Genomic DNA, 12,574 nt, shown 5'->3' with positions numbered 1-12,574 from the left:
TGTTTACCAAATTAAACAACTCTTAGGGAAGTGAAAACAGTAGAGCGCTCTATCTTTATAAATACAAACAGAATTACCTCAAGATCTGAATCTAAACTCCCGCTACGAGGACGCAACATTTCCTTATCTAAATACTCATTGACACTTTGGTCGCATTCTATTTTTCTAAGATTTTTTCTGCTGCGAGGAAGTGTATCACATTTAGTTTTATCCACATAAGATGGTTCTTGAAAGCATATTTTTCTATTGAATCTTTTCTCATTTAGATCATCACTGGTAAATTGCGTCGAACGTACGGTTCGTTGATCCGTTGTATTACCGTACGGAATTGAATCCAGTTGCGTATCGCTCAACGGATATCTGTAATCAATTGAATAATCTCTAGATAATCCTGGTTTAGATACAGCTACTTTTTGAATCATTCTTGATTTGTCTTCTATGATTGCTGTTCTATAGGGCTTCATGCCAGATTTATTTGATACAAGCTCTGGATTTCCATGAGACAAGTTTGCGGCACTCATTGGTTTATCATCTCTTGAGGCCTTTCGGATCGGCAATGGGGTTGAATCTTGTGATTTTCTGTTATCTTTCGTTGATGAAGTTTTGAATGGAATATTCTTCTGCTTATCTCTGCTGTAATGTTCACTTAATGATTTTGTTTTTGTAGGCCTTTGGTTATCTTTATAATAAAGTATATCGTTCTCCTCGTTGAATAATATATGTTTGATTGGCGCAGGGCTAGATGGGTTGGAAGATTTTCTATTACTTTTTGTGTTTTGGCTAAAATCTTCTTCGTATTGATCGCTCTGTTCCGCAGGACCTCGAGTATGATAAACAGGATTGTAACTTTGTGAGTATTTTTCATTATACGATCTCGGACGATTGTCATAGTACTTCTCATTAAAGCGCAAGTTATCACGATGTATATACTGTATGCCATCCTCCATAGATCGACTCAGATCATGCTCATCTCTGTATTCTGAAGTTATTTCCGAATACTCCGTTGAATACTTATTTTTTGGTTTTTGGATTTGGGACAAATGACGAGCTGCAGGCATGTTATCAGTCAACGGTTTTTTCTTCACTGCTCCCGTTATGGGGAAATTCGACCTAGATGATTGAAGCTCATCAATTTCTTCTTCGTAAACATCACTAAGCTGAGATTGTTGAGGCTTAAGTTTCTCTTTTTTAACACTTTTTGAACTTTCTTTACCTTTGACTTTAGACCACGGGAAAAAGTCCAAAGTACTTTTGTCTTTTTGAGTTTTGGGACTACGTGGTGGAGTAGCAAACTGTTGGTCTGTTTCTTCAATGTTCATTTCATTAGATGAATGTTTATAAAATGGTTCATTTCCGGATCCACTTGCACTAGTTGGAGTATTTGGAGCACTTTTACTTCCTTTCAAAACATCGCCTAAACTGCTCAATGTAGATCGAGCTTTTCCCATCATGTCATTTTGAAGTTGTCGTAACGTTGACTCATTTCTTCGTTTACTGTTTGGTGATACCAGCGGATCCAGGCCTTCGAGTTGCATATCTTCAGATTTCTGCTTGATCATGATGCACTGTACAGTATACTCGTATAATACAGTATCACTTAAACCAATGCGTATCTTTTCTTAGATAATTCAAGTATTGAATGATTTTCACTGAGAGCAGGATCGGGTATAATTCTCAGACATGACGAATTAAATTCAATAACGAGTAGTTGATCCAATCCTATGTGGCACACACCTGAACATGAAATCTTCGTTTGCCTCGCGTGTCAACACAAAACGAATATACCGATATTATTGTCTTGCGGATAATTATATTCCATCATAACCATCACGACAATCGTCTAAGTAGACAAATCAAACTTGAAAGGTATATTTAGAATAGGTCAAGACTCTCCTGTTGTATTTCTCACTGGTGCAGTATTTTATTATTGCGAAAATTATTTTTATCCGTGAACGAGTAACATTTTTCTAACAAATAATAGAATCACTTTTTATATTTTTTAACGATCATTGTTCGTTTCACATCTATTCACGGCTATTCTTTAACGCTGATCCGCAGGCCCAAATTGAATTCCGTAGTCGTAAACAATACTTTGAGCTCTAAATGTTGAAAAACTAATATGTTCGCCATTGATTTTCGATTCATGATGTACTGGAGATATCATTCCAATGACAATATCTCATTCTATTGCTTCCCAATGCTTCACATCAACATGAAACCGTGCTCATTTATTATATTTTCCGTTCACTTTGGCTTTCCTTTTTATTTTTAGCACAAGCTTAATTTTTTATCACTCTAGAATTCCACAATGTCACATAATTGCTACTCAAGCAACTGCAAACACCAATCATCGAAGATTTAAACGCAGAAAACGTAGGATTATATTCTACGAGAATCCTTTCTAGGATATTATATAATAGAACATCTTACAACAGATAATCCTGTTTAGCTTCATCAGACAATCACTCACTAACACGGACCACTAAACATTTTCAAATGTCCAGTAAATAGATCACCATTGCGCTCAACCAAAGATACTCGAATAGCATCCAATATTCGTCGAGGATTTATCGCAGATTTTTATGCACGCATTTTCACGCCTACTTGAGATTTCAAACGAAAGACTCTTCTTTGGGACCCGATTAAGCGTTTCACCGTGTTTCGGCTGCAATGAAATGTAAAATTTACACAGGATAACAATATTGGAAGATATCGAATTGGTTTTCCATAACAAACCATACTGCTTTGATACTCGGTACGCACTAGCTCCGTGCAAACCACATTGAGAAAAATCTCCGTCTTCTTCGTTTTATGAATTTTTGGTATAATTTTAAAATTCTGCTTCATAAACCTTCGTACACAACAGCGCGCAAGTTTTTTTTTTCACTGACCATTTGTATTAGTGAGCCAAGCGTGTCTCTTTGTACATGCGAAAGTTCACAGAAGAGCAAGAGAGGTTTGTCGGGAGAATTGGAAAAAAGTAATAGGTTTCCACGATCCGGACACTGCGGCTTAAGCCGTTGAGAAGAAATGTCTATATACACTTAGTGGGTGTCTATAACGCACATTCGCAGCTACAACAAGTGTTCGTGGAGAACGCAGAAGCGAAGCTAGGAATTTGTGTCGCATAATGTTATCAACGCAACGTAGAATGAGTTTGGATGAATAAGTGAATTATAATCACTCAATTCCATTTGAACCATCACCTAGAATCTATTTTGTAATAAATGCTCAAACAACATACAATTATTATCAACACATACATTCCCGTGCAAATGTTTGATTTAGAGGGTGCTCTGAAAACATATAAAAATGTTTTGTCCATATTTCTGGAATTACTCCTCCAATTGAATCTCTTAATGCTCATTCGAAAGCCATAAATTAATCTTACTTCGTTGGTATATGGACAAAAGTTTTTTTTTTAGCTTTGTGCACACTTAGAGTAGTGACATTTTTCGAAAATTGCACTGAAATAACATGGCTAGTGTTCTCAACATTGGATTGACCAAAATTTTAAACCGGTACGACATTAGAACCGTGATTTCATAATCTTTGAAGAGCACTTTTTGTCGGAGTAATCTGAAAATTATTGAAAAATTATCAAAACAGTCATTCGTGCAAACGTTTGGGATAACTAGAACTGAATAAAAATGCGAAAATTCTGTAAAATATTATACCAGTTATATACATACACCCCATTATTTAAATTTAAATAAGACATAGACTATTGAAATTGAGTCTAGTACACGACACTGAAGACGGCCTTACAGTTGAGGTCAAAATACGCCTATCTGTCAAATTATACATACTCTTATGGAATTAAATGGTATTGTACTAATTTCAGTTTTATTTTACTTATAGATATTCCACTAAGATTTATTATCATATTGAAATCAAAAATCCCTCACCTAAATTTAATAAAAATGTGCAGTGATATTGAAATCAGTTAAAAATGGCAAAGATTTTGAAAATGCATTGATTTGCCTGCGTCTTAGCAGGTGATCACAAATTTTTGCACAATACATATAGAGTTTTCCGTTAACATTTTTTTATAGCTCTTCAAGTATTTTGAGAATACGATGCTAACGTCGTTCTGGTTTAACAATTTGGTCAATCCAATGCTAAGAAATTTAGCCATGTTTTTTCAGTGTAGTTTTTTAAAAAATATTACAACTACAAGTAAAAATTAAGTAAACAAAACTCAAAGAGCGTCTTGTCAAAATACCTACGAAGTAAGATGAACTCATAGCCTTTTGAATGTACCACAGGAAGTTTCAATTAGATGTGTAATACCTGAGTTATGAACAAAACACTTATGTATCCTTTTTAAAGTTTTGCTTGGGAGTGTATGCATAAAACTCAATACTAGTCTTATATAATTTATATGTAGATAGAAGAGCGCTCGCTTACTGTTTAATCTATGTCCATTACCTTTTTATTTGTTTTGAATACACAACATTTGAATACATCGCTGCTACCATCTCTCGCAATGTAACTGAATATCTTCAAATCATTACTATCGTGAGATACGTAGAAAATTCGATAAATTGGATGGCTTAAAATTTCCATTTCTGGTGGGTCATTCCACTGGTGTTTTCTCTGTAATAGAATGATTGAAAAGAGCAACAATATAACATTTAAGGTACATTAATGCGGCAGGATCCGTCATAAATTTGAGATTTTTCAAAAGCAGTTTTTTCGTTCAAAATCATAAAAGTTTACATAAAAATGTGTTCATTTTCGTCAAAAAAAAAATCAGTTTTGAACAGAAAAACTGCTGTTGAAGTTTCAATGATGACGATGATTACGATGACGGAAAGCACTGTTTCTTCTAATGCACACAGAATCGATTTTATTTTTTTTTTTTTTTTTTTTTTATCTTTATTAACGAGATTTTTAGCCCTGGGCTAGTTCATCTCGGGACCAACGGCTTTACTTCCCTTCCGAAGGAAGTCGTCACTGAAAAATTTTTAGTGACTATCTCGGGGATGGGATTCGATCCCAGGTCCTTGGCGTGAGAGGCGTGTGTTCTAACCACTACACCAGGTCCGTCCCCAAAATCGATTTTATTTACTCTTTACAAAACTGAACATACCTTTCGCCTTTTTCGCTTTAAACAAACCCTCACTCCATCCACTGAGATATAGAAAGAAACTTTCTTTTTCTTTGCATTTTGTGTTTTGTATTCATACTGTAGACAAAAGAAACAAAATTTCCAAAATTACTCATAAAATTGTTCAAATTGCAATCTTAATTTTGAAATACTTACTCGAATTCTCCGCATAGCTTGGACGATTTCCGTTCGACTGCTGGGACGTGGAACGATTTGCCAGCCTATTAACTGAAATTATAATCGAAAATAAGAAGGTACATGAGTACGATTACGCTTTGGCTTATACGGGGTTGCCCATTAATTACGCAGTGATTTCTAGGAGGAAGGGGCTCGGAACTTAACGTTCGCCATACTACTCATATGCAAATTTCATACAAAAAATCTTACTATGAGATGTGTGGGGAGGGGATTGAAAAATTGTAAAATTAGTTTCACGTAATTAATGGACAGCCAAGGTGGAATAAATGAGTATGTCGACTTATCACATAATATTAATCGATCTTCTACTAGAATTCTGCGATATCTCCACCAGCTGATTACCTCAATAATGATTTTGACCGCTTACGGCTAATTCATCACTGCAATGTATTATCAATCATAATCATTAAACTGCAGAAGCTACATCCCGCTACTAGGGTTTCAATGCTAGTAATGGGCCCCTTAGTAGCTGAAATTCATTCTCGGCGCTATACCGCAATGATATCTTAGACGGATATACGTTTTGTGGAGTTTAACAACAAGTTCAATGTCTTTACATCATGGTACGCCTATAAAACATACAAAATCATTCGATTTTTCCAGTTAAATATGCAGTTGGAAAACTGTTGTCCGAATGCCTATTATGGACCCTCCCGGGGTCCATTAACAAACTCGATGATGACATCAAGTTGGTCAGCAGCTACCTACATTTTAGGGAGGTACTCCCTATTGCGGTCCATGGCCTCGATAAGTCCCGGGCCATCGGTCACCAAACATGTTGCACTGGAGCGGCCAGTGCCTGCCGTCGTCACAGTATCTAGACTTTTGCCCACACTGTTTTCGAAAAAAATGGTCGCCTCCTTCCTTGGCGGGTACCTTTGCCGGTTATTGATAGGTCCAGAAGCCTCTCCTTCACATTCCGCTAGTTGTTTGTTTTGGTTGATCATCTCTTATGGGTCCTCCTAAGAGCCACTATCCATCTTCGCTGGAATAGTCGCCTTTATGATTCCATGGTTATCTATGCAAGCAGGGAGGCCATGCTAGGGTTGACATAGTCCTTTATGGGGTAGGTACTATGTTCAGAGCCGGATCGGCGCAGGTCAGGTAATGGGATCTGAGTTGGAACAACCAGGCGACGGATTTGGAACGTACTCTAGAGCCTGCCACGGTTTTACGGGACGGGGGCAGCCTGCGCCATTAACCCACTCGCTGTTTCGGGCCAGTGTCACCCGACCCTACTAATGCCGCCGCTGTCAGCCTCAAAGCATATTATCTAGTACATATACCGTAGCTTGTCCTTAGTCGTGCGCTGCCAGTATACATAATTGGGCCCGTACTGGCGTTGGTCCCAAAGTGGGCCCGTACTGGCGTTGGTCCCAATGTGCTCGAAGCACTCCTACTCGTAGTTCCATGCCTTGTCCGTTTGTATCGCGACCAGTAAGTATGCCATAATCAGGATCTCACTGGCATCAATCCTGATGTGCCGGTTGGCACTCCTGTTAGTTTGGGCTAGGGTGCTTTGGTACTTTAAGTGGCACCGGTCGCTGTGACAGAGTTGCATTCGGATTTCTGTGGTTTTTATGAAGGTTCATCAGAGCCAACTGCGAACTTCACCACATCCTGGGCAACTCTCCAATAGAGATGGTCGGGTCTCGGGTTTTCAAACCCGAAACCCGACCCGAACCCGAACCCGACGGGTTCGGGTCGGGTTCGGGTTTGAAAATTTGAAATTTTTCGGGTTCGGGTTCGGGTTGGGTTTGAAAGCTACAAAATTATCGGGTACGGGTCGGGTTCGGGCTTACAAAAAGTCGGGTTTGAGTCGGGTTTAGGTCGGGTTTGGTGAGAATTTTGAACAGAGTAACAACCTAAAAGCTTCCCTATGCATCAGAAACGATGAATTTACCATCTTTTCAAACTCGGGTTTTATTCGGGGTTTTCTTACAAAATTTTTTCGGGTTTCGGGTCGGGTTCGGGTTTACACAGCGAAAATTTTTCGGGTTCGGGTCGGGTCCGGGTTCGCTTTTCAATTATTGTCTCGGGTTCGGGTCGGGTCCGGGTTTGAAGAAATAAAATAAGTCGGGTACGGGTCGGGTTCGGGTTTGAAAAATGTGAAACCCGACCATCTCTACTCTCCAACTCGCAGAGGTCCTGGGGGGGGTCCGTTTCGTCCCTGCTGCGCCAACGAAAAAAAACGCATAATGCGAAGCCATAAGGGTGAAAATTTAAACTAAATTACAACATCCTTACAATCTCACCCTTATTCAGCCTCAGGTATGAGACTGAAGAAGGGCAGCCGATTATCTCTGAGAAACACAAGGTCACCTGAACCATTGCTCCGGGTAGCACAGGAAGGGCTCCTTACTGTAGAGGGCGCCCTGGTACTCCACAGGCCCCCTTTGCGGTTAGGTTTTTTTTAGACCCCCCTAACCAATCATTCTTAGGCACGGTAAGCTTAAAGCCGCATGAATTAGGGGTCACCTTTTACCACCGGAACAGGCAGTCCGTAGTGTTAATTCTTAGCCAATTGAAACAACCGCTACCGACACTACACGGCTATCTAGGCTGATCGGGAAAAGGAAGTTAACATTGATGATTAACTCCTGACATGCCCGAAAGCCGATTAAAAAAAGGGTTTGTGGAAGCAAAATCAACAATTTCTGCGTATACTTGAAATCAGTGTTGTATTCTGTAACTAGCGGGTAAGGTACCGTGGGGTAAATGGATACAGAAAAATCAATAGTCAACTTCATTTTTATTTACAGCTAACGTTGATAATGTAATTCAAACTTTTTTCTGTGGATAACAATTATACTTCAAATTGTCAATTATTTTGAATTTTCTGATTTTCATGTATTGAGCATGAGGGACTTGAAAATTTTCGCCAAATGATCCACTTGCCCCACCATGGTGGGGTAAGTGGATAACCTATAAAAAAAAACTATATTCTCAAAACAAATGTGATGTAATCTTGTGTAGTAAGAATGATATTACTGTCATTCTTGTTATAAGTGCTATGTTATATATTTTGATAGCTTTAAAATATAAAACAATCTTTACACTTATTCGAACAAAAACAAACACTGTAACTAGAATATTTTGGAGAAAATTCATCACACCTGAGTTATACAAAATAATTGAGGATTATTCCTAACGATATTTTCGAAAGACACTTGTAGTTTAAAAATATTAATTACATTTATTTTTGTTTAACATACTGAAATCTTTTAATTCTATTTATGGAAATATTAATATCATTTGTCTAGAACAATCGATATGGTCAAAAACGTACGATAATATGCTTTCAGCTGGAGAATTTGTATATTTTGCTCTTTTGCATTTCAGCTTAGAAAAACCACGATAAATTTTGTTTTAATTTTTTAATTTTTATTTATTTTTTGTACTAGAAATACTGTACAACACTTTTAGGTGGATCAATTGACATTTTCTCAGGTCATTTTGGCAAATTCAAGCTAGGAATGAAAAATGTAAAAGGAAAACAACACTTGATGACACTAAAGCTTATTCAAATCCGCGTAAGTAGTCTGACAATATTTGATAACAATAGTTGGTCCACTTACCCCATCCCATTGAAAAGTGCGGGTAAGTGTACCATGACCAATATATTTGTATTTATTTACAAAAATTACATTTTTTTTATTGTGATTCATACAATTAGAACTGAAATGTTCACCATATGTTGAAAAAACTAATAGTATTCGATTTTAGGCAGAGATACAATGGATTTTTTATCGACAGAAAACAACTTTAAGATGATTTGATTTTTGCAGTCAGCAAGTTTGCTTGTGTTAGTGCACGTGTAGTATCAGTTTCTGAGATTTCTCACGTGCCATACAAATTATTTTTAATTTTCATACAAAAAATCTTACCATGGGGGTTGAAAACCCCCGAAAAATGTCTTAGGTAATAAATGGACAGCCCCTAAACAGTAAAAATCAAAAGCCCATTAAAAACAATCAAAACAGAGCAGAGCCATATATTCCAACGATCTTTCAACAGCCGTCCAAAGGCGAAGTAGGCCATAATTGAAGGTTGTACCGCAAGGACGCCATTTATTGCTCAATGAGTTATTTTTTTTAAATAATTGAACAAATTTTCGCATTAAAAGTTACCAAAATTGATCACTGGGGCGAATTTGATCAGGTCGGGATCAAAAAACATTTCCTCCCAAGGATGCTGAAGGTTTTGTTGGAACCATAGACATTCCATGTTTTCTAGTTTATAGATGTCTAATGATGATTTTAGACTATTCAATTTTCATTATAGTCAGTTTTGCATAAAAATATTCACAGTATTTGAAGCAATGCAGTTGGAAATGTCGGTGCTAAACAATCCACAGGTGCTTTGCCTACATGTCAACTTCGAGTGTTTAAAATGTTATGTAAGCTTAAGTATGAACTACTGGACACATTATTTTTTTATGCAGCATAGCAAGTATAGTTTTTTTTTTGCTCATACATCCGTGTATTCTCAGGGAAAATGGTGAATCGACAATCAGGAAGGAGCGACCAACACAGCTCTGGTCCTCACAAGTTCCTACCTCGCGCTTCCACGGGTCAAATGATGACAAAGACCGCCAGCTAAGGGTTGCGTACTTAGCTGGTAGTGCAGCCTGGCCACTGTTCTGAGGTACGTTCTGAGCGTCTGTAAACCAGGAGGTGCGGCTCAAACAGCGTCTGTTCTGGCATCTAGCGGCTGAGTATGAAATGCTGTATCACGTCAGCTACACCTAAGATGGCAGTCCCATCAACGTGATGTAGGTAGCGCGACCCCGGTAAGGTAGCATACCGAATTTATTATCCATCACGAAAAAAGGAGAAAGAATTTTTTTTCTATCTTTATTAACGAGATTTTTAGCCCTGGGCTAGTTCATCTCGGGACCAACGGCTTTACTTCCCTTCCGAAGGAAGTCGTCGCTGAATTTTTAGTGACTATCTCGGGGATGGGATTCGATCCCAGGTCCTCGGCGTGAGAGGCGTGTGTTCTAACCACTACACCAGGTCCGTCCCCAGGTCGAAGAAACGAACGTTTTTTTCGGCAACCGACCTGGCAACGAAATAAGGACTATGATTGGAAACTCGGTACCTAGAACGTCAGGACCTTAAACACGGTGCTCCAATTACCGTTATTATCAAATAAAATATACCATTCAAATGGCAGTCAGCAGTTGATTCCTGACGTTGTTCTGCACCTCTGGGCCGATTTTTGAAAAAATCCTTAGTCAGAATTTTGAGTTACGCCCTTTTGAAGTTTATATGATAGAAATCACACGAAATATGCCACTTTAACTAGTTTTAACAAAGAAATTATAATAAAATTTTGTGGTTTCAATTTTTTATATGGTTTTAGATATTGAAAAATATTTTCATAAAAAAAAATCTAGACCGACATTTGAAAAGGGCCAATGCTATGTTTAGTTATTTCTTATCAACCAATACACGAACAATTTTATCTAACAATCTAACGCCTGATAGTGATTTTAGGAAATTGTCCAAAGCATTCAAATTTGTATGAAAAATTCTTGGACAGGATATGCAGATACGCCCTTTTGAAATGTATGGAAAGAATATGGAATATGGGATATGGTGGATTCTGCTCCATCTGTAATCAACGGTTAGCTAGATGCATACATAGTCATTACACTTTTGCGGTTGTTCTTATTTCATTCAATTTAGCAAGTTGCATAGAAGTAATGATTCAAATTGTATTCAAATGTAACGCACAATTTTCCAATTTGAGACCCCCTTTCTCGCCCCACGTTACAGCTTTTGTATGGAAAATGTATGAACCGTAACACTTCCGAACCTCCTCGTTACGTAATATTTGAACGATTCCAAATTTACACGTACACATGTTGTCTATACTGACATTGAAAAAGGACCAAAGTATAATTGAAATATACACATTTCAATATAGCTGAATAATGACTGTATCAAAGTTGACCGAAAAACTCGAACATCACTTATCTTTATCTATATTATATATTCATACATACATACTTCAATTCGTATTTGTTCTATTCTATTCAATTATACTCTACTTAAATTTATTCTACTCTGATCAACCCTACTTGTTCTTATACATATTTTTACAAATGGACACTGTAAAAATTAACAACTGCGCGCAAAAGATTTGAACGGTACTCTTTCGATATTTGTACGGCTTTTTAGCGCTCCCAGCTCTGTAAAAATTGCTATGCACAGATTCTGACTCCTAATGCGTGCTTCTCATATGATCCATAAAAATGAAGATTTGAATTATTATTTCACAGTAAGTCCAAATAAGGGTTTCAACTTATATATGATAGTTTTTATGTATTTTAAGGAACTTAAGCATTTTGTATTAAATGCTTTTCATTTGAGCTGGATCCTCGTTTTAAAGGTAATTTGAACAAATTTGTCGAGAGCTGGGAAGAGCAGAGTCTGACAAAATCTTCGAAATATCATACCACCATGTTTAATGTAAAAGACTTCTGCAATGCAACTGGTCGAGGCTGACATAATGAGCTGGCGTCGGAGTCTGTGCATAGCGCTGTTTCACAGACCTGTCAGCGCTATAAAGTCGAACAAACATCGAAAGTGTATCGTTCAATTCTTTTGCGCGTTGTTGATTACAACATTGGCATTTGTAAAAATATGTATAAGAACAAGTAGGGTGGATCAGAATAGAATAAATTTAAGTAGAGTAGAATTGAATAGAATAGAACAGATTAGAATAGAAAAGAATTATATAGAATTGAATAGAATATTGAACATAGAATTATGTTCTATGTTATGATGTTCAGCTATATTGATGTGTATATATTTCAATTATACTTTGGCCCTTTTATAATGTCAATCTAGACAATATGTGTACGTGTAAATTTTGTGCGACTTGCTAAATTGAATGAAATAAGAACAATCGCAGAGGTGTAATGATGATGTATGCACCTAACTGTTGATTATAGATGAAGCGGAATTCACCATGCAATTTTCATTCCATACACTTCAAAAGGGCGTATCTGCATATCCTGTCCAAGAATTATTCATTCATATTTGAATGCTTTGGACAATTTCCTAAAATCACTATCAGACGTTAGATTGTTAGATATAATTTTTCGTGTATTGGTTGATAAGTAATAACTAAACATAGCATTGGCCCTTTTCAAATGTCTGTAAAATATTAAAATATTAAATATTTTATTTTATTAAAATATTTTTCAATATCTAAAACCAGATAAAAAATCAAAACTACATTTTTTGGTAT

General features: G+C 37.0%; 2 protein-coding genes across 16 annotated transcripts in view; one reads left to right on the top strand and one right to left on the bottom strand.

Annotated features, from left to right (window-relative positions):
• The window catches only part of LOC5566138 (golgin subfamily A member 6-like protein 22), a 165,230-nt gene that overhangs the window by 140,363 nt on the left and 12,293 nt on the right, over positions 1-12,574 (top strand). The window lies entirely within an intron of this gene.
• The window catches only part of LOC5566136 (capon-like protein), a 36,277-nt gene that overhangs the window by 11,607 nt on the left and 12,096 nt on the right, over positions 1-12,574 (bottom strand). For 8 of the 12 annotated variants that reach the window (XM_021839673.1, XM_021839677.1, XM_021839672.1 and 5 more), the window contains 3 exons: positions 5,270-5,341; positions 5,096-5,191; positions 4,432-4,599 (listed from right to left, as the gene is read on the bottom strand). In XM_021839673.1, the coding sequence (XP_021695365.1) occupies positions 4,432-4,599; positions 5,096-5,191; positions 5,270-5,341 (336 nt within the window). Of the gene's footprint in view, positions 1-77; positions 3,178-4,431; positions 4,600-5,095; positions 5,192-5,269; positions 5,342-12,574 lie in introns of those variants that run through there. The other 4 variants (XM_021839668.1, XM_021839678.1, XM_021839667.1 and 1 more) reach the window with 4 other exon arrangements.

The sequence above is a fragment of the Aedes aegypti genome, chromosome 2 (genome assembly GCF_002204515.2).
Source record: "Aedes aegypti strain LVP_AGWG chromosome 2, AaegL5.0 Primary Assembly, whole genome shotgun sequence".
NCBI classification, from domain to species: Eukaryota; Metazoa; Arthropoda; class Insecta; order Diptera; family Culicidae; genus Aedes; species Aedes aegypti.
Note: the sequence above shows the minus strand (reverse complement) of the source record. Positions and strands in the feature narration are given on the sequence as shown.